We start from the raw sequence: 27,379 nt of genomic DNA, 5'->3' as shown, positions 1-27,379 counted from the left end.
TTGCAACACAACGAATTGCCTTTATTTCGGTATGCATCCACATTTCAACATTTAGTGGTCCTGAACAGAGTGGGGAACGTGGCAATGAGCCAGGAGGTCAGGCCCACTGGTCTGCAACACGGTGACTCAAGAGCTCCTCCGAGTCCCTGCCGAGGGTCTGAGGAGCAACACTGAAACCTGAGTCCGCAGGGTCAGGGCCTTGAGTTCCCGCTGTCAGCCTCCACATCAGACCCTATGGGTGGCCAGGGTGATACAGCCCTGTTCAAACCTCTTCAATGTGTAAAAGCAAAGCGATTATGGGAAAAGGAACCAGCTCAGAACCGTGTGCACGCAGGACTCTCTGCACGGCCTTTCTTTAGGCGGAACCACCGAGGACCCTGAGGGCTGGCGGGTCTGAGTCATCCCTGACTGCTCTGTTCACCTCGAGACCTGAGCTCACAGCTCATGGGCTGATGGTGGCGGCAGGGCCGAGGACCCGGCTCCCCCTTCCCAGGCTGGTGGCAAGTGAACGAGGGTGGTCCAGAGCTAAGTGAGGGAGGCCAGGCTCTTCCAATCTCATCTGATGGCTTTTGGCCACAGCAAGTGTTGGGTGGTAATGGGGAACAAGGGAGTTGAGGAGGGGGAAAGCAGCACCCCTTGATAAAGGTGGGGAGACGGGAAGCCCTGAATTCCTCACCCACGGCCAATTTCAGAGGGAGGGGAGGATTACAATCTAAGCTCTGGCCAAGGGTGGGAGTAGAGAAGTGGGGACGATGGCTTGGATGGGGCATCACTTAAGACTTAAGAAAGCAGGGGTGCAGCCAAAGCGCCCCAAGCCCAGCAATAGTCCTACGCCTGCCACCCACAGCCTTCCCATCTATTCTAAGGGCCACCACACAGCTGTGGTGGGAGGGCGGGGTGGGCAAAGGCAGACCCAGGCCACGTGCCAGCAGCAGGTGATTGTGTGACGTGTCTGTTCACAGTTGCGTTAGCTGTGCCCACCGCTCCCAGAGGAAACCGATTTCAACACACCTTCTTGATCCCAGAAGTTCAACCAGGCAGACAGCGGTTACACTCAACAGAAGATGGTACACAGCACAACTTAGGGATTTCAAACGGACAAGAAATTAGTATCAGAACAGTGTCTCAGGATGAAGTCTGAGTAGAGCTTCCTCTTCAGTACTTTGAGGTCTACAGATGTATCTAGAAAATTCACTACTGTGGAAAATGAAGACTTGGGTGGATGGGGAGGGGAGCCAGGGCCCTGGTGACTAGTTGCTGTAACACTGTCCTTCTGGCGGCTGTGGCAGCTTCATGTTTTCTTTTGACATCATCAAGCGTCGAAGTTCCTGCAGGATGACTTTGATGCTGTGGGAATTCTGCCACTTGGCCAGCACTGCTGTGGCTCTTGGGTCCACCTGTGAAGAGGTAAACACCCAGTCACCCTGCACCCTATAGCAGAGCATTCCTGCCTTCCCAAGGCCAAGCTGCTGAGCCCACACCATCCCATCAATGCAGAGGCTGTGCCAAGCTGCTCTCTCCAAAGTAGCCAGCCTCCCTCGTCCGGGTCCCAGCATGAAAAAAAGGACAGAGCCTGTGGTACACGGGAGACTTAATCAGCCAAGCTTGGGCTACCCTGACCAACCTGGTGCCCGCGCCCTATCCTTTCTCCACCATACACCCAGGGTGGGGCTGATAAAGATGGGAGGAAGAAGAGCACCCAGGCCTCTCAGGTCACCAAGGGGGTGATGGCTCCAGTCACACATAGGACACGTGGCAAAAAAGTTCACTTCTACTTCTCTGGCCCATCTTCTGAAGACTTCAAGGACTGAGACTGGGCATGGTGCCTCCAGGCCTCTGGCAAGCAACATACAGATTCAGGATTTAATCCAGGCGTGGCTCAGTGGCAGACTGCCCAAACTTGTGTGTGGCCCTGGGCTCTATCTTAGTGCAGCTTTAGCTGGCAACAGTGCTGCAACACTGACTTCCCAAGGCCAGGCTTTCAATGTAACGGAAAGTGGTAAAGGAGGTGGCTGAGACAGGACTGCTATGGGTAGAGGCCAGCCTGGGCTACATAGCAAGCGCCAGGCCAAACATGGCTACAGGGCTACAGAGCAGAATCATCTCCAAAAAAAAGCAAAAAACAAAAAACAAAAGGCAAACAGTATTAAAAATGTCACACAGTTTTTCAACGCTGTGAAATATAAATAGCCAAAACCACTAAGAATATAACATTTATATAATTCCTCATTGTGTCATGGTTCTTCTTGCTATAGGTAATCTATTGTATATATGTGTAATATATAAATGTATATGTAAAAAAGTAAAAAAAAAAAACCCTAAAAAACAAAACAAAACAAAACAAAACACAACAACAAAAACCAAGCCAAACCAAAAAGTCACACTGCAGTGACTGAGGCACAGAAAGGATGTGGGGAAGGTCTTGACTCTGCCGCATGGTGTCTGAGCACTGAGCACTCTTATCTCAGTGACAGTGCAGGCTCCTGGAGTGAGCTCAGATGAGTGACAAGACACAATGGGAGCAGCCCTACCCCAGAGCTGCAGACACAGTGATAATCTGCAGGGATAAGGCAGAGACAGCAACGCCCACGCGCAGGCACTGGACACGCAGCAGGTGTGCAGGGCGGACTTACCACTCCATTCGAACTACTCACGCCGCTCATGTTGACTTTTGTTACAAATCTTACAGACGGGGGTGCTTCTGGGTATTTAGGCCCACATTCTATTTTAAGGCTGTATATTCGGTTTTCATAAATTGTCTGGGGAAAAAAAGGGTACAGAGATGACAGTTACGAAGAGCTAAGAGAGGTACAATTCCGACGACTTCTGGAACACTGTTGCCCTCAGCCCGCACAGGAATGCTCCTGCCGTGCACAGGGGAGAGGAGAGCAGGAGTGCCTGCGCTGGCCTCTGGGAAACAAGCAAAGGGCAGAACACGGAAGCTTGGGTGTAAAAGTGTCAATGATCCCAATGGAGGCCACTTTTGTAGAAACGCCATCTGCTCTCAGAACCCCCTTTCTCTTTTGTAGCCATGGTAACCTAAGAAGCCACCAGCATCAAGTGAGTGAAGCAGGAAGCCATGCAGTTGAGGTACCTGACTGCCAGGGACAGCGTCAACTCTAAAATGCTGACTGTTGCTAGGCGTGCTAATGTACACCTGTAGCCCCAAGAGAGGCCATCCTGGGCTATGTACATCTCTACCTCAAATAAATGAAAATACAATTGCTGAGGGCTGTGAAGATGGCTCAGTGGGTAAAGGGGCTTGTTGTGCAAGCTTGTCTAGGCAGAAGGAGGGAAAAGACTCCTATCCACACAGTTAAAAAGCCAACCACGCCGCCACCGAGAAACACAGGAAAGCCCACGGACCACTGATTGATGTTCAGCAGTCAAGTATGGCTGGCTCAGGCCCCATCCTGCATGGGGCATCCACCCCAACCGGACCCACCAGACAGCCCTGAAGACCTACTCTGTCTAGTGACAACACTGCTGAGGCCTCCCACATGGGAGCCCTGCCCTGGGCCAGGGGCCACCCTTCTTTTATGAGCCCCTCTCAGGCTGCAGTGCCCCATCCTTAGGAGTCTTGCGCAGACAGCAGTTGCTCTTGTGCCAACAGCGACACCTAGTGGTCTTGAGGTCTTCTTTAAAACCCTTGAGCACATGTAAGCCAGCCTCACTTCTCTTTTTTTGTTTTTCGTTTTTTTGAGACAGAGACAGGGTTTCTCTGTGTAGCCTTGGCTGTCCTGGACTCGCTTTGTAGACCAGGCTGGCCTTGAACTCACAGCGATCCGCCTGCCCTTGCTTCCCGAGTGCTGGGATCAAAGGCATGTGCCTGGGGGCTGGAGACATGGCTCAGTGGTTAAGAGCACCGCCTGCTCTTCCAGTAGGTCCCGAGTTCAATTCCCAGCAACCACATGGTGGCTCAAAACCATCTATGTGATCTAATGCCCTCTTCTGCAGATAAAGCACACATATATAATAAATAAATAAATATTTTTTATAAAAAATAAAATAAAATAAAGGCGTGTGCCACCACTGACTGGATTCCATAGCACATGGCAGCATGACATAAGATTATTTTATACACTACTTTTGAACAATACATTAAAAAAAAAAAAAAAGAAGAGAAAAGAACAAATCTTCCAAATGTGCAGCAAATTCTCAGCATAGCTGCAGGTCACACGGTATGCATTTTCCATTTCCATTTACAGAGCTAAGCACAGTGACTCATGCTCCATACAAGGAGGCAGAGGCAGGGGACTGTTATGAGACCCTGTCTCAAAAAAAATACTAATAACCAGGTGGTGGCACTCAGGGGGCAGAGGCAGGCGGATCTCTGAGTTTAAGGCCAGCCTGGTCTACAGAGTGAATTCCAGGTCAGCCAGGGCTACACAGACAAACCCTGTCTTGAAAAACAAACCAAAAAAACCCCCCAAAATCAAATAAGCAAATACATTAAGATATTATAGCAGAAGTCAATGGGAAACCTGGGCCAAGCAGTACAGGCCTGTGACTGAGTTTAGCTGGCTGAGGGCTCCAGAGAGCTCAAGGCTGACCTGGGCAGTGTGGTGAGGTACTGTCTCAAAAACAAGTACATGGGCTGGGCTATAGCTCAGCTACACAGCACCTGCCTGGCTTGCAGGAAGCACTAATATCCATCTCAACACTGCACTAAATTAACAATAAAGCGTTGAGTCCCTCAGGTGTTCTGTTGGGATGCTCTATGAACTGACCCAGCAAGTAAAGAGCTCAAAATCCCTGGGACCCATAGGGTGCGAGGGAGAACAGATGCTTCAGAGGCCTCTGACCTCCACATGCACACTGTAAAGCATGCATGCAGGTGTGTATACACATATAAATAAATTAATGCAAACACTTTACTATTTCTGTGCATTAGTTTGTTTCTGCACAAGTGTCCAGTATCCAGAGGCCAGAGGGTTGCAGCTGAAAGGGCAGCTGTGAGCAGCACGGACGCTGGGGATGGGATTCTGGCGCTCTGGAGCAGCAAGCACTCTTAAGTGCTGAGCCACCTCTCCAGCCCCATAGAGCAGTAAATGCACAGATAAAATGCTGCCAGCCCAACCTCAATTTCAGCACTCAGGAGGCAGAAGGCAGGAAAACGTCTGCCAGTTTGAGATGGCACTGTGAGTTCCAGGCTCAGAAGGACTAAGACCCTATCTTAAATTAAAACAAAAAACTATGTCAGAGCAAGGTGTGATGGACATAGCCACAACATCAACCCTCAGGAGGCAGAAGCAGAAGTTCAGGAGTTCAAGACCAGCCTACAGTACATAAAACAACTCAAAACAACAACAAAAACCAACTCGGTTTTTAGTTTAAGAGCACACACCTTACGAGCCAATCAAAGAGCAGATCAATCACACGGAGAACCTAGGAAGAATAGCTTTTATGAGTTTGTTTTTAGCCTCAGAGAAGAACTAAGTTAACCACAACTTTAGGGATGCCGGAGATGGTCACTTTTGACAATAACCCCATCTTTGGGAGGTTGAGGCAGAAGGATTGCTCTAAGTCCCAGGCTCATTGGGTTTCAGTGAGGCTCTAAAATGGCTCATAAAGCAAAGAGAGCAGCAGAGAGAGCTAGTGACAGTGGGCAGCACACCCCACACACGAGAGAGCTAGTGACAGGGGACAGCACACCCCACACGAGAGCTAGTGACAGTGGGCAGCACACCCCACACACGAGAGAGCTAGCGACAGGGGATAGCACACCTCACACAAGAAAGAGCCAGTGATAGTGGGCCTCACACGAGAGAGCTAGTGACAGGGGACAGCACACCCCACACACGAGAGAGCTAGTGACAGTGGACAGCACACCCCACACACGAGACAGCTAGTGACAGTGGGCAGCACACCCCACACACGAGACAGCTAGTGACAGTGGGCAGCACACCCCACACACGAGACAGCTAGTGACAGTGGGCAGCACACCCCACACACGAGACAGCTAGTGACAGTGGACAGCACACCCCACACATGAGAGAGCTAGTAACAGTGGACAGCACACCCCATACACGAGAGCTAGTGACAGTGGACAGCACACCACACACACGAGACAGCTAGTGACAGTGGACAGCACACCCCACACACGAGAGCTAGTGACAGTGGACAGCACACCCCCCACACGAGAGAGCTAGTAACCGTGGGCAGCACACTTCATACGCTGCCAGCACAACCTTGCAGCTCCTCAAAATGCGGAACAGCTACCAACCCCGACAATGCCAATCCTAGGTGCATAACGCAAAGAACAGAAAGCAGCAGTGTACAAAAAGACCTCTGCCTTTTGCCTGTAAGCAACGAGTGGGCACATTGAACAGGCACACCCAAGATGGAGCTCCTCCCAGCAGAGCCAAGGTACAATGGACTGGGTACAGTCGGTAGCTCCATTCACCTCTACCTGAAGCTCAGGGTGGAAGGGGAAGAACTCACCACCAACAGTTCTTTTATTTTATTTTTTTAATTTATTATTTATTTATACTTTATTTAATTTATTATTTATACAATATTTTGCCTGCATGTACACCTGAACATCAGAAGAGGGCACCAGATCTCATTATAGATGGTTGTGAGCCACATGTGGTTGCTGGGAATTGAACTCAGGACCTTTGGAAGAACTGTCAGCGCCCTTAACATCTGAGCCATCTCTCCAGCCCCCATCAACAGTTCTTTAGGGTGATAGTTCTGTTAAGTGACAGATACTGTGGTGGTCTTGTTAACTGAATGCCATTCCCTCCCTCTCTCCCTCCCTTCCTTGCATGTGTGCGCTTGTGTGTGTGTGTGCGCGCGCGTGTGCTCTGGCTGCCAGACTTGACAGCAAATGCATTACCCCCTGAGCTACCCTGGATGTTGGCAACATCACTCCACAGACTGGGGGCCCAGACCATGAGGAGGAGGAGCACAGCACTAGCTCCTCGCTCCACTCCTGCCCATGGATGTAGTGTGTGCAGCAGACTCCTTTGTATGTCCTGTGTCAGAGCAATGAGAAAAGCAAAGGAAAAAGCCTGGTGGACGGTGCTCGTTATGAGCACACTCTACAGCATGAGTGGCGACACACACATCATCTCCGGGCTTCAGAGGCAGGATCCTGAGTCTGAGGGCCAGCGTGCTACATTATCAAACTATATATCAAAAATCAAGGTTTGAGGGACAGAGGAATGGCTCAGCGGTTAAGAGCACTGACCGCTCTCCCAGTGGTCCTGAGTTCAATTCCCAGCAACCACATGGTGGCTCACAACTGTTTGTAACTCCAGTTCAGGGGACACATCAGACAGACATACACACAGGCAAAACACCAATGCACACAAAAAAGTAATAATAAGCTGGGTGTGGTAGTGCACACCTTTAATCCCAGTACTCGGAAGGCAGCAGCAGGTGGATCCTTGTGAGTTTGAGGCCAGCCTGGTCTACAAAGCAAGTCCAGAACAGCCAGGACTACAAGAGAAACCCTGTCTCAGAAAACAGAAAACAAAAAAGTAGTAATAAACAAAGAAGACAGATAAACAGCAGGGGCGGGGGCGGGGTAAATGTGATGGCACAGGCCTTTAATGCTAGCACTTGGGAGAATTAGAGGCCAGCCTAGTCTACAGAATGAGTCCAGGACAGCCAGGCTACACAGAGAAAACCTGTCTTGAAAAACCAACCAACCAACCAACAACCCACCCCACCCCCCAAAAACCAAACAGACAAATAAAAGCTTGCACTGTTCTTCCAGGAGGACCCATTTGGTTCCCAGCACCTCTGTCATTAGATCATAGCCTCATCTAAGTCCAACTCCAAGGCAATCTAAGCCTCAGGCTTCCTTGGACATCAGAAAATGCAGACATGCGCACACCCACATAATTAAAATAAGAAAGCCCACCAGGCATAGCCAGTGGTAGAGCACCTGCCTGCCAAGTCCAAAGCTCTAGGTCCCAGCATTTGGGAAGCTGGGGCAGGAAGATGCCAAGTTTAAGGCCATCCTGGTCTGTACAGCAAGATATTTTTCTATTTTTGAGACAGGGTCTGGGTATGTAGCCCAGGCTACCCTTTAACCAATACTAAACCTCCTGCCGCAGCCTCTCAAGAGCTGGGATTAGGTCTGAGCCATCCCCCTGCCTTAAACAAAAGATGTGCAGGCCTGCCTGGGGTGAGGTTCAGTGGCACCATGCACTGTCTGCTGAGCAAACACCTGTGAGGGCTAAGGCATATGCTGACCACCGGGCTGCAGTGCAAGTCCACACCCCAGGCCCACGGAAAGTACTGGAGCTTTAGTGGCTCATTCTGCCCACGCCGTTTACAGGAGGGTAAGCTCAGGTTCAGGACAATCCAAGTCGCTTTTGTTTAAGAGAAAGAAGAGGCTTCATATGCAGCCCGAGCTACCTTCAACTTGCAGCAGTCATCCTGCCTCACCTTCTGAGTTTACAGGTGTATGCTGCAGCACACCCAGCCTGAACATTTAGGCAGAATATTTTCTTTTTTCTTTTTTTTTTTAAAGATATATCTTTAATTTATGTGCATTGATGTGAGGGTGTCAGATCTTGAGGCTACAGACAATTGTGAGCTGCCATGTGGGTGCTGGGAATTGAACCTAGGACCTTTGGAAGAGCAGACAGTGCTCTTAACCACTGAGCCAACTCTCCAGCCCCATAGGCAGAATATTTTCAATAGCATTTCTGTCTGTCTGTCCTTTTGTCTGACTCACATACATGTGTGTGTCTCGTGTGTGTCCTGGAGCTGGAGTTACGGACAGCTGTGAGCCTTCCCATAGGTGCTAGGAACGGAGCCTGAGTCCTCTGCAAGAAGAACAAGTGCTTTTAACCCCGGAGCCATTTCTGTCTGTCTGTCTGTCTCTCTCTCTCTCTCTCTTTTTTTTTTGTTTTTTTGTTTTTTGAGACAAGGTTTCTCTGTGTAGCCTTGGCTGTCCTAGACTCACTTTGTAGACCAGGTTGGCCTTGAACTCACAGCGATCCGGCTGCCTCTGCCTCCCGAGTACTAGGATTAAAGGCGTGCGCCGCTGCCACCGCCCGGCTCAGTCTGTCTCTTTGAGACAGTGTCTCAAGGATATAGACTGGCCTGAAATTGGTGGCAAAAGTTCAGCGTGACTGGTCCTCCTGCCTTCCCCACCACACGGCAAATTCATGCTTAGCTCTCACGAGAGCCTCCCAGTGCACCCAGCGCAGCTGCGGCTCGTGCTGCACATACTCTGCTCTCAGCAAGTGACTCCCAGGCTCTGCAGCTGTCCGACCCTGAGCCATCCGCACGTGCTCTGGGGAGAAGGCCTCCAGAGAGGCAAAGAAAGATCTGCAGGGCCACCTACATGTATGTCCTGAGTACTCTACAGAGACTCAGCAAGCTGTTGTTGCAGGGAGGAGGGAAACAGGCATAACCAGACTGTACATATTAGCTCTGTACCTGGCAGCCGGCATCAGAGCTGCAGCCCTGACTCTGGGAGCAAGAGTGAAGTGCAAGGCTGGCCAGTGGCCTCCAAGACCAACTGCAAGTGTCTGAACGCTAACGAGCCCCAGGCAGGTTAGCTTCCTCCTATCTCCACAGAGCACAGGCAGCACCTTGCTGTGGCTGAAAAGGAAGGAAGCTGTCACCTTAGGCATAAACACACTAGACAGGTGTAGCCACACTCTGCCATGGCTCGTCTGCAGGAGTGCCCCCCTTTTAGGGTCTTTATCCTCTTGTCTGTCCTGCACCAAGTCATAAAGACCCTACCACTCTAGTGCTGAGCAGCAAGGAGCACAGGCCTGGCAAACAGACCCAGGTCTGTACTCTGGGCAGGTGACTTCACTCCTGGGTTAGCGTCCCCACCGGTGACCTGGAATGTGGTTACACATGAGGATATGACAAAGACCTTGTGAGCACTAAATGACACATCTGGAGGGCTAACCCTAACCCTCAAACGCACGCTGGCCTCACACACCAGCACTCTCAGAGGCTCACCTTCCCTGCTCTCTGGCCCTGGTTTTTTAAAATACCTTTGGACCCAGCAGAGCTGCCAGGCAGGACACAAAGGCACAGCAGAGCTGGGAAGCGGTGGCTGCACCTCAGGAGTGTTGCTGTCCAGACGTCAGCTGGTTCTGAACTTCAGCTCAGGGACAGGAAGCTCAAAGGCCACTGTCTACACTGTCCTGTAAATGCACATTACTGACTCTGGACTGCTTACCAAAGAGCATTAGACTGCACAAGTGGAGCTCAAATGTATAAACTAAAACTGGTCAGAGAAAGAACAGCCACACCTCAGGGAACACCACTGGTGAGCGTTTGCCGACAAGGCTACCACCATTGCGTTAAGAGGAGGCGCAGTGAACTTAAGACAACCACAGTTATAGCCGCAGCTTGGCGCTTACTCTTGGAGGCCCAATTATCATCCCTGTCCATCTGGTAAGCGTCATGTCCTCGTCGTCCTCTAGCCCCCAGCTAACTGTGCCGTCGCCTACTCCTTTCTGGCCTTCTTCCAGCTCTTCCAACAGTCGGAAATTTCGAGGGACTTTTACTCCTAAAACAAATGGAAACAAGTTCAAGATGCTAGCAAGTCCGAGGGCAGCATGCTCACAGCTCCCAACAGCTGCCTCCCACACTGAGGCCTGGGGAGTCCAAGGAGTGCTCACCACCCCAGCCCCTTCACACACAGCACCCCAACTCCCAGGTTAGCTGTTGCTTCCTCTGGGTCCAAGCTGGCTGAGAAGAATGCTCCAGTGCCAGTTACAAGTGACTTCCAGGACTAGGAAGCAGCACAGGCCTAGCAGCTGAAAGGCCCTGGGTTCCACTCTCACCACCAGCCCCAGCCCCAAGAGTAACTTCTTTACTGCTGGGGGCCCAGCTCAGTGGTAGAGCACATGCTGGCTTCTATTTCCAGCACCACAGAAATTTAGGGCAAATAACATTATCCTAACTCCCATTTATAGTGTCAGTAAAGTTCCTTTTTAAAAATTGTATTTGACTGGGTGTACGGGCGCACACCTTTAATTCCAGTGCTCAGAGAGGCAGAGGCAGAGGCAGGTGGATTGCTGTGAATTTGAGGAACAGCCTGGTCTACCGAGTCCAGGAAAGCCAAGGCTACACAGAGAAACTCTGTCTCAAAAATCAAACAAACGTGTTTAAAGCTCGGTGTGGTGGCACACACCTTTAACCCCAGCACTCAAGAGGCATAGGCAGGTGGGATCTCTCAGTTTGAGGATAGCCTGGTCTACACAGCAAGTTCCAGGACAGCCAGGGCTACACAGAAAAACCACATTTTTAAAAGGAAAAACAAAACAAAACAAAAAACCTCACAGAGCTCTGCCTGCCTTTGCCTCTCCAGGGCTGCTGGGATTAAAGGCGCGCACCACCACCACACAGCACTCCATTTTTTAAAAGCAGGGTCTCTCTGTGGCCTGGTGCTCACGGATAGACTACAACGCTGGCCAGTGACCCCAAGATCCTGTCCCCACCATGCCTGCCTGGCTTCTACTTGGGGGTTTCAGCTCAAAGCCGGCCCTCAGTCACCTGAGCCACATCCAAGGATAAGTGTGAAAGTGAAAGAGCCATATGACTGAAAACAGTAATAGTATATGTGACTCTTGAGATTAAACAAACAGACCAGCAAAAGCCTAACTAGCTTGGAAATCATTAGCATCTGTCACACTCAGTGAGTCTGCTGCATTGTTCGGCTCTCTGAGGTGACATCCTACTGTAAACAGGAAGCTGAAAGAGGTCTGGACATCATAGGCAAAAGGGAAGCAACACAATTACTTTGCTCAGAGTTAAAAAAAGAGGCCTGAGAAATAGCTCAATGGCAAGAGCACTTGCTCTGCAGGCATGAGGAACTTAGTTCAAATCCCTAACACCCACATTGAAAGCAGGGTGTGGGTGAATGTGCCTATGAGCCACCAGCAGGGCGGAGTCAGGTGAACTGCTGGTTCAGTGCGACTGTGTCTCAAGTCAGCAAGGACACTAGTCTGTGCTTTGGCTCCATGTAATGTGTACACGGGCAGGCATGCATGCACACTCACACGCTTGCACCCTGCCCACAGATATACAGCTAACTACTACTACTATTACTATTATTAGGGATAGGGTCTCATTATATAGCCCAGGCTGACCTCAAACTCAGATCCTCCTGCTTCTGTTTCCCCATCGCTGGACTTATGCTGGCTGGTAGTGTGGCGCGTGCCTTTAATCCCAGCGGGGCGGACAGAGTTGGGGGCCAGCTGGCTAATTCCCTCCTTTCTTCTGGCTTTATTACCCAGACATCTATTTTCTTCCTGCTTACCCCTCTCTGCTGGAACTACAGAGCGCTCACTCTGTTCCAGACAAGATTCCACTGGCCAGCCTTTGCCTTTCCTGTTCTCTGTGGAAGACTTTCTTTCTTCAGCCCTAAGACATGCTCCCTCGCCCTCTCTGGGGACTCAGTTCTACGACACTTGACCTCAGTAATCTGCTACTTTCTTCTGTCAGCCTGGGGACCAGTGAGTTGGCTGAGCACAGAAAGGGGCCTGCCACCAAGCCTGACTCCCACCCACTTTCCTCTGCCCTCCACATGCACGGCATGGCACGCACACCACACACATACATTACAAGTACACCAACAGCCCTGGGTATTTATTTTTCCCCAGACTGGGTCTAAAGTATCCACCAAGCAGGTCGTCTTTTCTCTCTCTCCTCTCCCTCCCCCTTCTCCAAGACAGTCTCCTGTGTCCCAGGCTAATGTTAAACTCACATTGGGCTAGGGATGACTTTAAAACGCAGAGCCTCCAGAGTACCTGGATGACAGACCGGCCTGCACCCATATGCCTAGCTAGAGTGTTGCTTTCCGATTCATTTTTCCTTTCTCTCTCCCTCTTTGTTGTTGCTTTGTTTTTTAAGACAAGGTCTTTCTACATGGTCCTGGCTGTCCTAGAACTCACTATGATGATCAGGCTAGCTTTGAACTCACAAAGATCTGCCTTCTTTTGTTGTTGTTTTGTTTTTTTAAGACTTACTTGTTTTATGTTTACAAGTGCTCTACCTGCTTGTACACTTGCATGCCAGAACAGGGCATCAGATCATATTTTAGATGTTTGTAAGACCATCAGGTGGGTGCTGGGAATTAAATTCAGGACCTCTGCAAGAGATGGAAGTGCTCTTAACCACTCTCTTGTCCCCAAGATCTGCCGCCTTTCTGCTTGTGCCACTATGCCCAGATACAATTCATTTATTTTCTAAACAACAAACTTTAATTCACATTAAAATTTTGACTAAAAGTTAGAGTTGGGCCCACAGAATTAGCTAGCTCAGTTAGTCTTTCTGAAGACGCAGGAAACCCTTGTGCTCACCATGTGCACTCAATGTGTGTCAAACTCATGGGCTGGAGTGAAAAACTGTCTAGGCTCTTCACTGGCACATGCCTGCCACTCCAGTACTTTGGAGGCCAATATAAAAGGGCCAGAGGTCCAAAGTCATCCTCAGCTATACAAGGAGTTGAAGGCCAGCCTGGGCTACTCAAGACTCTGTCTTTTTTTTTTTTTTTTTAAATAATTAATTTTATTTTATGTACATTGGTGTTTTGACTGCTGGATCCCCTGGAACAGAAGTTACAGACAGTTGTGAGATGCCATGTGGGTGCTGGGAATTGAGCCAAGGATCTCTGGAAGAATAGTCAGTGCTTTTAACTGCTGAACAATCTCCCTAGCCCCCTCAAGACCCTGTCCTTTTTTTTTTTTTTTTAAATTATGTATACCATGCTCTGCCTGCAAATATACCTGCAGGCCAGAAGAGGGCATTAGATCACAGTATAGATGGTTGTGAACCACCATGTGGTTGCAGGGAATTGAACTCAGGACCTCTCGAGGAGCAAACAGTGCTCTTATCCTCTGAGCCATCGCTCCAGCCCTCTTAATTCCTCTGCTGGGATTTTTTTTTTTAAAGAAAAATATTTATTTATTATTTATACAGTATTCTGCCTGCATGTACACCTAAATATCAGAAGAGAACATCAGATATCAGATCACAATATAGATGGTTATGAGCCACCATGTGGTTGCTGGGAGTTGAACTCAGGACCTTTGAAAGAACAGCCAGTGTTCTTAACTTCAAAGCTATCTCTCCAGTCTCAAACAACAGGATTCCTACACATAAATTATCAACACGTTGAGTGTGGTAGCACACACCTTTAACCCCAGCACTCCAGAGGCAAGTGGCTCTTTGTGAGTTCAAGGCCGGCCTGGTCTATATAGCAAGTTCCAGTCGGCCAGGGCTACACAGCTTGTCTCAAAAGACTAACAACAACTGATAACATGACACAAGAGGAAGAAGCATCCTGCTTTTGTGTGGCAACCCTGTACCTAGCACTGCGCCAGACAACACAGGGAGCAGGAAAGAACATGAAGTCTCAGCGCAGAAAGAATGATCAACTGCAGCTCACAGGAGGAAACCGAGAAACACGACCTACAGCTGAGCAGGATTCCTAGCCGCTCGCCTCCCAGGCTCTGAAGCAACAGCCCAAGGTGTGGAAGCCAGTTTCTTAGTGACTGGCTCACCCCTTAAGGGTAATGTGTGCACAGCTGCCTGTGGCTCTGAGCAGTAGCAGAGAAAAGGTAAACTGAGTCTTGGGCCAATGTCAAGATGAGCCAGCAGGCGTGGTCTAGCTTTGGACTGCTTCTGCCATGGCTCTGCCTGGAGAAGAGGAAGTGACAAACACTTGCCACAAACTCCCAGGCCTGGCAAGTAGGGGGCATGTGAATGTGTGAAAGGGCCTATGTGTGGTGTCACTCTGAGGTTGCCAACAAGGCTATAGGACTTCACAGGCCTCAGATACTCACTTGCTGAAAACCAAGGCTGGTATGGCAGCATAGGCCTGCAGGCCATCTGCTCAGGAGTAGAAAGTGGATTGAGGATACATGCAAGTGTGTGTGTGTGTGTGTCTGTCTGTCTGTCTCAAAGGGAGACAGAGAAAGGGAGAGAAAGACAGTGGACACTGAACCCAGGGTGCACATGTGCCCACTGATCTGGACCCCCACCTCGCTTTTATAATAGCCTTGCTGTTAGCTACACGCTTTCCCTCATCCCAGCAGAGTGGAGGTCACAATACTCTGACCCCTATAGAAGGAGTGAGTCTGGAAAGCTCTGTGGTGATGCCTGGCACACGGCCACTGTGCGGTGGCACTACCTCCCTCAGTGCAATGCCTCATCTTCCAATCCTGGAGCAGAACAAGGCGTCTGTCTCCTGAGGCATCCCCTTTCCAGCTCAGCAGTCACAGCCCGAAGAGGCCACCCAGACAGGAGTCTCATCTGTGGCTCTACTTGAGCTCTTCACCTGGTCGTTCACATCAGGACGTGTTGCACCCAAGTCCCTGGCCTGATGTCACTGCCAGTTCCATGCCCCTGCCCCAGGTTGCTGGCTCTCTCCTTCAACTCTGAGCCCATCCCTTGAGCTCCTGGCAAGCAGGCCTCACTGCTCAAGTGCTTCCACAGGAGCCACAGCTCTAACAAGCAGACTTCAGTTTCCATGCCAACACCCTTCCTCCTAGACCCCTGCAACACTTCCAACAGGAACTCTTGCATTCCTCCCCAAATTACATGATCACTCCTAAATCTGGGGATGTGGCCCCAACATTTTCCTGGCTCCATCTCTCAGTTGCAGTAAGAAATCTCTCTTTTATTTCTTCTTGCCATGTCCATCATTCCACTAGTGACTTCTGGGGACCACCTTTGCCTCTTGTCTGACTCACCCTGCCTCCTCTCCAAGGACAATCCTTTGTAGGTTAATAGACACCATCTCAGCCTCCCAGGACAACCTGGTCTCGATCCACTGAGGCTTCCCTGTAACTGCCGGGCTCCTCCATGATGCCACTGCTACAGCAGGTGCTCTTCTGGTTTCTGGGGAAGCCTGTCTCCCTTCAGCCTTTGTGCTTACTATGGTTTCCCAAAGGCACGATGGGCTGGCTGGTTACTAGCTTCTTCCTGCTCAACCTACACTACCTCTCTTGCCTCCTGCTTAGCTCCTGCAGGGTGACCGACACTGAAAACATCTGTCTCACCCCCATCTGAACACACTCTCTGTCTGCTTTGCTCACTGCCTTTTCTGTACCTGATGTATGCTCAGAAGCCCTCAGTCTTACAGATTTTAACACATTTCTGAAAACACACCCAGGAAACACTCACAGGACCATTAAAAGGGAGACTAATTATTATTGCTGGGAGTTATATGTGAAGACAGGGTCTTAAACAGCCCAGGCTGTCCCTGAGCTAGCTATATAAGCAAGGATGCCCTTGGTCCACCTGCCTCTATTTCCACCACGGTTGCCTTGGGAATCTTAGCAAAGCCCTTAGTGTGGATTTTAAGGCTTAAAAAGAAAAAATTACACATAATGTGCAGAGTGAGGCCAAGAGCTGTCAATGTTCTGGCTGCACAGATCAGCAGAGGCCTGTAGCTGTGCACACTGACCTACCAGCCCTGCCCCATACAACACTTCTTTCTGTTTCCAGTCTTTATTGTTTGCTTTTCACTATCTCACTCCATCTCTGCACCTTTCAGACAGACTTGTGACTCAGCCTGCACCCCCCACCCCCACAACTGGCCTGCTGTCTGGCACATAATGGTGCTCAATAAACGCTTCCTGGATGAACAGAGGAACCTTCTGGTTGTACTGTGAACCCTAAGCTGACTGGGACTAAACACTGGATGACGACATCATACAACTGCGGTCATCTGAGTGTTTTTAAGTTTACTGTGTGTGTGGGGTCATCTGACAACTTTGTGAGGACAGCTCTCTCCTTCCTCTAGCATGGGTTCTGTGGACCAAACTCCTGTCTCCAGGCTTACCTAGCAAATGTCGTTCTTTATCCATGGAGCCATCAACTGGCCCAATTGCAGGGCTGTCTTTCAATCACATTTGACTTATTTTGTGTGCATCACACGAAGCCACTGGAAGAGGTGAGTGGACAGCTGTCAGGGCCAGGTCTCTTCTTCCTCCATGGAGACCCCAGGGACTGAACTCAGGCCGCCAGGCTCTGCGGCAGACACCTCTATCCACAGAGTCACTCATGGGGTTTTTTGATGTATAATTTGGTAGCTTTTACAATTAGTACATTTTAGTGATTCGGTGTGCATTTGGGTGCACTGACGGCAGCACGCAGGGCCAGTTCTCTCCACCGGATGGATCCTTGGACTGAACTGGTCAGTTTTGGTAGAAAGAGCTGGTCCTCAACAATCAATTAAGCAGACTTTGAACTCAGAGACCTACCTGCTCCTGCCTACCTAGCTCTGGGATTAAAGGCATATGCCACCACACTTCGCCCAGTTTTTTAAAACACTTATCTTCAGTTTTTTGAGACAGGGTTTCTCTATGCAGCTTTGGCTGTCCTGGAACTCCACATGTAGACCGGGCTGGCCTCAAACTCAAGAGACACACCTGCCTCAGCAGCGATAGAATTAAAGGTCTGAGTCACCAGAGATGGTTCCAGTAGCCTTCCCTCAATCCAAAAAATAAAAACCTAGGAATCTGAGGGAAACTTACCTTTGTGTGTGTGTACGCGTGTGTGTGTGTGTGTGTGTGTGTGCGCGCGTGTGCGTGCACACACTGTACTAGGGACTGCCTAGAGCTTGTCACGTATCAGGCACTTATCACTCTACCAATGAGCTGTATTATTTCCAGCCCTCTTTTGGCTCACGAAGTGTACACTTGAAATGCTTCTGTGTTGAGGTGAGCCTTCAATTTCTGATCTTCCCATCTTTCCCTCCCCAGTAGCTGAGCTGGCTTACAGGCCTAAGGCACTAGGCCTTGATCAATTTTTTCTATAAACTAGTGTGAACTGGTTCTTTACCAAACCTCCACAAGAGAAAAGGCTCTTTTCTGTGCTGGGCCTGAGCCCAGAGCAAGCATTGCACCCAGAGGACATGCTCACCCCCTAGAGAGGGCTACAGGGCACAACTCCTGCAGGTGTGTTACTGGTGTCCTAAGCCTTTAAAAACTGCCCAGGACTCGGGAGGCAGAGGCAGGTGGATCGCTGTGAGTTCGAGGCTAGCCTGGTCTACAAAGTGAGTCTAGGACAGCCAAGGCTACACAGAGAAACCCTTGAAAAACCACATACACACACAAAAAAAACCTGCGCAGGAAGCTAATGTAAGCTAATCCATTAACAGTCTACAAAGCACTAAATTTTTGTGGCCTAAGGTCCCTCAGTACTTGTGAACCCTGGGGCATGAATTCAAACAGCAGAATGAGTTCACTATCCAGGGGCTACCAAGCCTGACTCCCTGAGTTCTATCCCCAGAACCTATGATGCAGGAGCGTCAACATTGCAAATTCTGAGCCCCACCGCTATGATGTGGCAACTACACACACACACACACACACACACACACACACACACACACACACACAGTGGTATAGGGGGATACCAAACAAATGTAGTTTAAAAAAATAAAAAAGCCCCCAAACCAAAAACCAGTAGAAACGCAGGTGCTCAGAGGGTGAAGGCACCTGCCACCAAGCCTGGTGACCTGAGTTCAGTCCCTGGAACCTACACGGTCAACGATGAGACCCAACACCCGCTAAGTTGTCCTCTGAGCTCCATAAGCATACCACAACACATGCCAACCTCCTAAGCAAGAAAAAAACCAACACACACCACATGCAAGTTGTAAAACCATGAGTACTTGATAGTTTTACATGGCGTTCTAGGGAAACACCACAGTAATGTGAAGCATAGAAACTTAGTAAAGTGGTGGGAAAGGGTTTTGGGGTGCATACACCAGCAATCCCAGCCCTCAGGAGGACTGAGATTAGCCAAGGCTAAACAACATGACTCTAAATAAACAAACTGTTAAAGGGCAGAAGGGAGCTGGCTCAGTTGAAGTGACTGCAAGCACAAGGACCCAGCAAAAGCCAGGCGAAGCTGTCTGTGCCTGCACCCTGCATTTGGGGGGTAGAGGCAGGAGGAGCAGAAGTCTTCGGCCATCCTTTCATTAACAAATTAAGAGGTCAGTCTAAGCTCATGAGAAACAGCCTCAAACACAAATAACCCAGGTGAGCCAGACAGATCTCTGAGCTCGGGCCAACCAAGGCACTACACACCCTGTCTCAAAAACAGAGCCCAGGTGTGGTGGCACTTGAGAGGCAGAGGCAGAGGCAGATGGGTTTCTGCATTGAGGTGAGCTAGAACTTCATAGTGAGACCCCCAACTAAAAGGCAAAAACAAAATATCCTTTGGGAGCTTCTTGCAATGTTTCACATATTTTACTGAGCACTTAAGAGGCTGAAGCAGGGGGATTGCTACAAGTTCCAGGCAAGGCTGGAAAAAGTAAAACTTTGCCTCAAAAATAATAAACAGTAGACTGGTTCACAGAGCAAGTTCCAGGACAGCCAAGGCTACACAGAGAAACTCTGTCTTGAAAAACAAAACAATCCCCCAAACAAATAAAATTAAAATACAAACATCTTTGGAGAACCAGGGAATCACAAAACCATAGCTTGGCTGGTGTGGTGGTGTACACCTTTAATCCCATTGGGAGGCAGAGACAGGACAATCTCTGTGTGTTTGAAGCCAGCCTGATCTATCTACAGAGTTCCAGGACAGAGAAATCATGTCTTGAAAAACCAAAATCAAACCAAACCAAAACACAGAAACCAAAACCAAAACCACATCTCTGGCAGACTGTGTGGCCTACATAGCACAGAGTTTATGATGGTAGACTTTTGTGTCCTTGAGAGACCAGCTACTATGGCTTCTGTGCTTACTCTGGGGAGACAATAGTCTGCACTAGGACCAGAGTGCTGCTCCAGCCTCAGGAAGTGTGGGAGTACTGGAAGGTGACCTGGGATGCAGGATTACTGAACTGGACAGTGGGCAGTGACTTATGTTCTGATAGGATGTCCTCCTCTGGGAACTCAAGGGTGGTCCACCAATGTGACAAGGACTCTTGACCGTTGCAGGAAGAGGTAAGTGGGTCTAGGAGAAGACTCCACGGAAACCTACTAATCTTTCTGTTAGATTTATTTTATGTATATAGATGTTTTGCCTGCTTGTATGTAAGTGTACTATATGTATGCCTGGTGCCCTATGAAGTCAGAAGACGGTGTTAGGGTCTCCTGGAACTGGAGTCACAAGTGGTTGTGGGTGCTGGGAACCAACCCAGCCTGGGTCTTCTGCAAGAGCAGCCAGCGCTCTTGACCACTGAGCCATGTCTCCAGCCCTCATTAACCTATCAATCCTTACAGCTCTGTGTGACAGGATGAAAGTGCTGGCAGCTCAGTGACCAAAGGACCCACTGAGTTTCATCCCTTCCCTCAGGGGTAGTCCCACTGTGAGGCTCACACCCCTGGATCACCCTGGCAAACACACTGCTTCTGGGCCCAATTCACACATCTGGTCAGAGATCTCATTACAACAACCCACAGTGTTTACTGAGTGACTACCTGCTATGTCACTAGGCCTCAGTTTCCTCACCTTCCCAAGAGGTATCTGCCTCAACAGGTTCAGGAAGTGAGAGCATGTGCTCAAACCAGTACCTGGCACCAAGTGAGCCCTCCCAGTGCAAGGTCAAGTCTTGGAGCCAGGCGTAGAGTGCATACCTGCAATGCCAGGCTGAAGGACTTCCTGAGTTTGAGACCAGTCTAGTCTACATAGTGAGATCCTGTTGCAAAACAATTAAAAAAAAAACAAACAAAAAACTCAAAAACAAAACAAAATGCAACAACAACTCCAGCCCCAACAAAACCAAGAAGCCTGAAGGCTGGCCCTCAAATGAGGCCAAGGACCTGCTAACTCTGTATGTGACACACAGGTGCCCTCAGCTCAGCAGATGTGCATTACTCAAAGACAGACCTCATGGTGATGCATGAATTTAGTTCCAGAACTAGGGAGGCTGAGGCAGGCAAATTAGAGTTCGAGGGTAGCCTGGTCTGCACAGTGAGTTCCAGGACAGCCAGAGTCACATAGTGAGACCCTTTTTGGGGGTGGGGTGGGTCACCCCATGCCACACACTGCTCTAGGCATCACGGTGCCTTTTAGGATTAGACCGAGGGCTCCTGGATTGTATTTCCACCTCATCAAAGTCTGTGGAGTTTAACAGAGAGGAAGAAAGGGAGGGAGGACAGAGAGGAAAGGTTGGTGTGATTTTGTTGTTGTTGTTTGATGCTAGGGACCAAACCAAATACTGTGCTAGCCAAGTACTCTACATGAGCTAAACTCTCAGCCCCTTAAGTTAGCAGGAAGGGGTAAAAACTCCATGAAAACTCACTTGGCAATTCTCAAGAGTTACTCCCTGCCCTTTTTTTTTTTTTTTTTTTTTTTGAGACAGGGTTTCTTTGTCCTGGACTCTCTTTGTAGACCAGGCTGGCCTCAAACTCATGGAGATCTGCTTGCCTCTGCCTCCTGAGTGCTGGGATCACAGGCTTGTGCCACAGCACCTGGCAAGTTTCATCTTTAAAAAAAAAAAATGTACGTGTGTAGGTGACACACCTGTGTAGGCGCCCATGGAGGTCACAAGAGAGCACTGAAGCCTCTGAAGCTGGGGTCAGAGGCAGCTGTGAACTGCCAGATGTGGGTTCTGGGAACAATGCTCTGGTCCTCTGGAAGAGCAAAGAACCTTAGACACTGAACCACCTTGCCAGCCATCACCCGGCAATTCTTTCCACACACACAACGCACCTCTCCCCTGCCCCTCCGCCCCACACCCCTGGTTTTTCAAGACAGGGTTTCTCTGTGTAGTCCTGGCTGTCCTGGCCTCACTATGCAGACCAGGCTGGCCTTGAATTCAGAGATCTGCCTGCCTCTGCATCCCAAGTGCTAGGATTAAAGGCCTGTGCCACCACTGCCAGGAGGCACGTAACTGTGATCTCAGCACTTGAGAGATGGAGGCAGGAGGACCAGGGATGTGGTCAAAGTCATCCACAACACCACAATGTGTTCAAGACCAGTCCGGGCTGCATAAAATCCTATCTTAGAACAACAAGACAAAATAGCATCAAAAAGAAAGAAAGAAAGAGATCCCAATTGCACGGGCTCACCAAGTGGCCCCACTGTGGGACCAGCTCCTGCTTCTCAGGCTGAGCAATAGGAAACAGCTATCCATCCTGAAAGCAGGCCATGAAGGGGAAAAGGCACTTGGCTGTAAGGGACCCGACGGGGCTCATAGTGAGGCCTGTGGGAACTGGGGCCTACTACAGGGCCTGGTCTCCAGTTGTTTGGGGGAACACCTTTGAATGGAAGGAGAGACCCAATCTCTACCACCCAGATGGTGACATTTCTAGGAGCTGGATGTGTGCATGAGACCACGCCCTGCGTGCATATTTATAGTGGCACCCTGCCAGGGCTTGTCACTCTGGCACTTGGTATCTAGTTAGCTGTCAACTCCAGACAGTACAGAGTGTGGGCTGCTTGCTGGATGAGGAGGACCTGGCAGCCAAGGGCCACTGTCTGACATCCTGCAGTCCTGACACACAGGAGGGAAGTCGCCTGTACTGCAGACATCTTGAGTGGTTGTGGTGGGCTCAGCTCAGCTCCTCTCTGAGCCCTACGCCAAAATTGTAGCAGCAAATGACGTGGGAAGGTGCCAGCAGCAGTGGCCAAACAACCTGAGCTAGGCCCTTACAGGAACTCCAAGGCCACATACTCGTTTCCTGGCAACCAGGGCACAGAATGAAAGGCTCAGTCTAAAGGTGGAGGGGACAGGGGCTAAGCACCCAAGTTTAACCAATTAACATCCTGTTTCCAGCTGGGCAGCGTACTCTTTAATCCCAGCACTCAGGAGGCAGAGGCAAGGAGATCTCTTTAAGTTCGAGGCCAGCCTGGTCTACGAAGTGAGTCCAGGACAGTCAGGGCTACACAGAGAAACTCTATCTCAAAACAAAAACAAAAACAAAATCCTGTTTCCTACTCTTTATACTCTACAGCCTTTTGGTGCCTTGGGGCTCAAGTCATTTCTCATCACTTCTTCCTTTCAAGGCATCCACCCATCCACCCACCAATCCACCCACCCACCAATCCACCCACCCACCAATCCATCCACCCACCCACACTGAATGCCTGCTCATACCAGACATGTGTTCCACAGCTTCCCTTTGCACTTAGTAAACCCCAAGTCATCTCTCTCCATCTCCTGACGCCTTTAATTCCCCCACCCCCGGACATTTACTTATTGGGAAGGGAGCGCCTATGGAGATTAGAGGCAACTTGTAGAAGGCGGCTCTTTCCTCAAACCATGTGGGTCTTGGGGAATCAAACCCAGGGCCCAGGGTTTGCCAAGGGTCTTTACCTGCTGCACCATCTCGCTGGCCCCATAACCCTCACCCCATCTTTCAACACTACAAGTTAGCCCCACCATAGGGCCAACTAGGGCGCACTGTCCCCTCCCTGCCATCATCAGAGGCCACTAGCTCTTCTCCATCACTGGTCTCAGTTCAAATGTTGCCCCTGAGACGACTGCCTGAACTCTATAGACTCCCTCACCACAGCACACAATTTTCTTCCCAGAACTTCCTGCTTTTTGGAGTCACTGTATTTACATCCTGAATGGCCTTCTGTCTGGTTGGAATAAAACTTAAGGACAGTGCTATGTCTGTCTGGTCTGCTATTCACAATAGGGCACAATAGGCCCCAGTAACCATCTGTGGAATAGAGAAGTGGTGGGAAGCCTGCTCCAGGGCCCCTCAAAGGCTGCCCTACACTATCTAAATCATGCCTGGCCCTCTGGCTTGCTTTGTGCTGCAGGGTTTGGGACCCAGGGCCTCCAACGTGCTACATGACACGCTGCCACTGAGCCACATCCCAGCCCAAGATCCCTTGGATTGCAGTGCACAGCAGCTGAGCTACTGAGGTACAGGCAGGGCCTCTCAGAAGTAAGAAGTAGCTGTCAAACCGGATTGTGAGCCGTCTTCAAGTAACTACAAGCAAAGCTGGGCGGCAGTGCCACCCCAGTACAGGCTGCTGGGTACTGCATTTCCGGGCCTGGGGGGTACCCTGCTCTGAGAGATGCTCCAGGGTCAGCCTACGTCAGCCTTGGTCTTCCCAAGTACCGATGGCCTGCCTCCACTGCACATGGCTTTCTCCAGGAGACCCCAGGCAGTGTGGGATGGGTCACTACAGGCAGAGCCTGTATGCCTCTCATCCCTTTCCCCCACGGTTCTAACACACAAGGAGGGCTCCTTGGAATACCACAAAAGCAATGACCCTGGAAAGATGACTCCCGCTGGTCAACCCACCCCTAACTCCTGGCTGTGCTGCTGCTGCTGCTGCTGTGGCCTCACAGCTCCAAAACACCCATGCCCAGGCTGGGCGCTGGTCCTTACCTCTTGCCCACCTCCACCGCCAGACTCCAGAGGGTACAGCCCCACATTAGAAGGGAGCACTCAGTGTCTCCTGAATCTTTTACAGGGGATTCCCCCTTTCCAAGGCCCACCCCACCTCCTCTAGACTGCCAGAGTTCATGCCAAGTGCAAGCTGCCAGTCCTGAGGCAGCCTCTTCAGTTTTCCCCCCCTGGCCCATCACTGGCGGTGGTACAAGTAGCCTTCTCTTAGTCCACCAAAGACCGCCAGAGCTCCCCTAAAAGCACACCCTTTTCCCTCTGGCTAGTCCTTCCAAGGGTTCTTTCTCATTTCACTGTTCTCCCACCCATCCAAATAATGGGGAGTTTCTGAGTTGAACCCACATATTTTTTCTCAATTATCCAAAGGAGCAGAAGGGGAGTGACAGGCACTTCCTCCATCCGCTCAGTGCAGGAAGAGGTTTTTCTTCTCTGAAAGAACATCTGCGGGACTGCACCCCATCCCACTCTCCCCACCACAGGCGCCTTCCCACCGGTGACACGCCCCTACAGACACCACCCCACCCGGGGCGTCCAAGGCACCTGCTCGTGCCCATCCAACATCGCGCTCGGCTCCCAGCGCGCCTTCTGAAATCTATCCGGGCAGACCCTGGTCTCTGCAAGCCAGGCCTACTCTCGCTGCGGACGCCCTGGCTCAGCCTGTGCAGATGCTCCGATCTCCCGGGGAAGCGAGCACCATGAGGCTCTCCCTTTCGCAGTCCGGATCCTAGATTAGCGCGGGGGCCCCGGGTGGCCTCGCCTGCGGCCCGCGAGGCTCCGGCTCCTTTAGTGCTCCCTAGGGTTGCGCCCGCGTCCCCCGCCAGGCATCCCAGACTCCCCGTCGCTCGGGCCAGCTCCCGGCGGGGCCTCGCCAGGATATTCCCGGGCTCGCTCGGCGCCTCTGCTGGCCTCCCTCCCCCACCCCCGAGGCACCCGCGGAGCCTCCGGTTTGGCCGCACCGCCCACGGCCCCGCTGCCCCCGCCCGGGCTTCCGGCCGCAGTCTACTCGCCCCCGGCCCGGCCGCGCAGCCAAGCGCAACCGCAGGGAGAGCTCGGAGCCCCAGGCGAGCCACCATGGCCTCTGCTAGCCCCGGGCCCAGCCCAGTCACCCTGCACCCCGTCCGCCAACACGCCCGGCGCCTCCGCTCACCCGAGCCTGTGGTGGCTGCCATCTTGCGTCGCTGTCGCTCGAAGGCCGGCCCCTTCTTCACCCCCCACCTTGAGTTTCCCCGGCCGCTGGTGCGCAGGCGCAGGCGTAGGCGCAGGCGCAGACGGCGCCGCTGACGCCCGCTCGGGGTCGCAGGAGCCGGGCGGGAAGGGCTTTACTCTTCTGTGAGCCAGTGTGACGGGGGAGCAACCTGCAAGTCCCGCCCAGTCTCGGCCGAGGGGTGGTGTGCAGGTGCTTGGCGCCAGGGCCGCGGAGTGACCGCGCTCTACCCGGAGAGCAAAAGGGGGAAGGGCTATGGAGCCCCCATGCCTGCTAGGCGGTTTCCTCTCTCGCTACGTCCTCACCACGTAGCGAGCAGGCCATTATTAATGTGAAAATGAAACCGTGAGAGATGAAGTTCAGCTCAGCTGTTAAGTAGCTGAGTCAGATTTTGAACCCAGGCCACATGGTTTTTGTTATGGGGTATCTGAAGAAAAAAAGACCCGTGAGGCCCGAATAGGTCAAATTGTGGACCACAGGTAGGCGGACTGAAGCAGAGCCCTGACAATTACAGTCTCATTTCCCGCAGCGCTACAGGACCGGAGGCAGCCGGGGGTGGGGGGGGGTGGGGGTTGAGGACCTTCCTTTGAGGCGCGCATCCAGCCACCCTGCCTGCAGTCCTTCCTTTTCTTTTTTAGGGGTTTTGTTTGAAGCGGGATCTCAGGTAGCCCAGCTGTCCTAGAGCTCACTATAGAGAGGAGGATGACCTTGAACGCCTGATTCTTCTGCTTCCGCCTCACAAATGCTGGAGTTGCCTGCCTGTGTTTTAGAGTTCTTGCAGATGGAGCCCAGGGTTTGTGCCTGCTGTGGAAGCTCTCTACCAACGGAGCCACGTCCCTACCGCTGCGTCTTTTCACTCTTGCATTTAAACATTCATTCATCCAGATATTTCTTAATCATCTCTTATGCGGGAGAGCTGCTAGGTGCTGGAGATGGCAACATCCCCAAAGAAGCAAAATTCTCTGTCTAACATTCTAGTTAGACGTAGAACAAGTAAACGAATATGGATATTAAGTAAATAATAAACCACTGAGTGGGCAGCAAGAACAATCAGAAAAGGCCTCCGCTGGCCGTCCCATTCCTACACAGACTTTGAGAATGCAAAGACCTTGAAGATGCGTATACAGTAAAACCCATGATGGGGCCACCTTTGATGGGACGCCCCTAAGGGGATATGTGTGGAAATCAAGGGTGCGAAAGGTGAAGTAGCCAGCGGCTGGTCACACTGCTAAGCGCCAGCAGAGGACCAGGGAAGCTGGGGACCCTCACTTGGAACATTCCAGTCGTGACACCTGGTTGGTGGTTACTAAGCATCTCCGCTGTCTTCCCTCTTGAAGAGCGGTAAGCTCAGAATTACCAACCGGTGCAGAAGATGTATGCCAGACGAGGAGACTGCTACAACAGAACACAGAGGGAACCAGGTCTCTAGACAAACCAGGGAAGGAAGGTGACACACTGCATTAGGTTGTGCGCCCAGGACTGGGCCCTTGCTGGGGGCCATGAGGTGTCTGTGGTACTCTACTGTACTTGAGGAGACGTGGCCTCTGTACCAATGCTGTACTTGCTTGCTGAGGCGTGTCTCCAGGTCTGAGTCCACAGGACCACACCAGCCTCACTCTAGCCTTGACCTTACTATGCTGGACACAGGCCGCACCTCCCTAGAGTGGCTCTTTTCAAGGCTGCTGGAAGCTCACGAGGTCTCCCTTTCTTCAGTGCCTTCTGTCCCGCCTATTGTTTCCCACATCCACTTCAGTGTCGCTCCCTTCCTTAGGGAAGACTTCCCTGCTTGCTCCAAGCAGAGCACTTCCAGCTCAGCTGTAACTGGCTCTCAGCATGCCATTTTCCAGCTACGTGCTATCCAACTTGCCATCGCTTTCCCTACCACAGGCCACAAATCAGTCTGTGT

The 27,379-nt window shown here is 51.0% G+C and overlaps 1 protein-coding gene across 1 annotated transcript; it reads right to left on the bottom strand.

Moving 5' to 3' along the window:
• On the bottom strand, positions 1–25,578 carry UBE2V1 (ubiquitin conjugating enzyme E2 V1). Its single transcript, XM_084777205.1, has 4 exons — positions 25,417–25,578; positions 10,350–10,498; positions 2,634–2,759; positions 1–1,397 (listed from the first exon to the last, which is right to left on the bottom strand). Exons 1-4 carry the CDS (start codon positions 25,436–25,438, stop codon positions 1,251–1,253), a joined length of 444 nt encoding a protein of 147 aa, XP_084633331.1. The 5' UTR covers positions 25,439–25,578; the 3' UTR covers positions 1–1,250.
• Positions 25,579–27,379: the final 1,801 nt, after the last annotated feature.

Source organism: Acomys minous, assembly GCF_964271855.1.
Source record: "Acomys minous genome assembly, chromosome: 3".
NCBI lineage: Eukaryota > Metazoa > Chordata > Mammalia > Rodentia > Muridae > Acomys > Acomys minous.
Note: the sequence above shows the minus strand (reverse complement) of the source record. Positions and strands in the feature narration are given on the sequence as shown.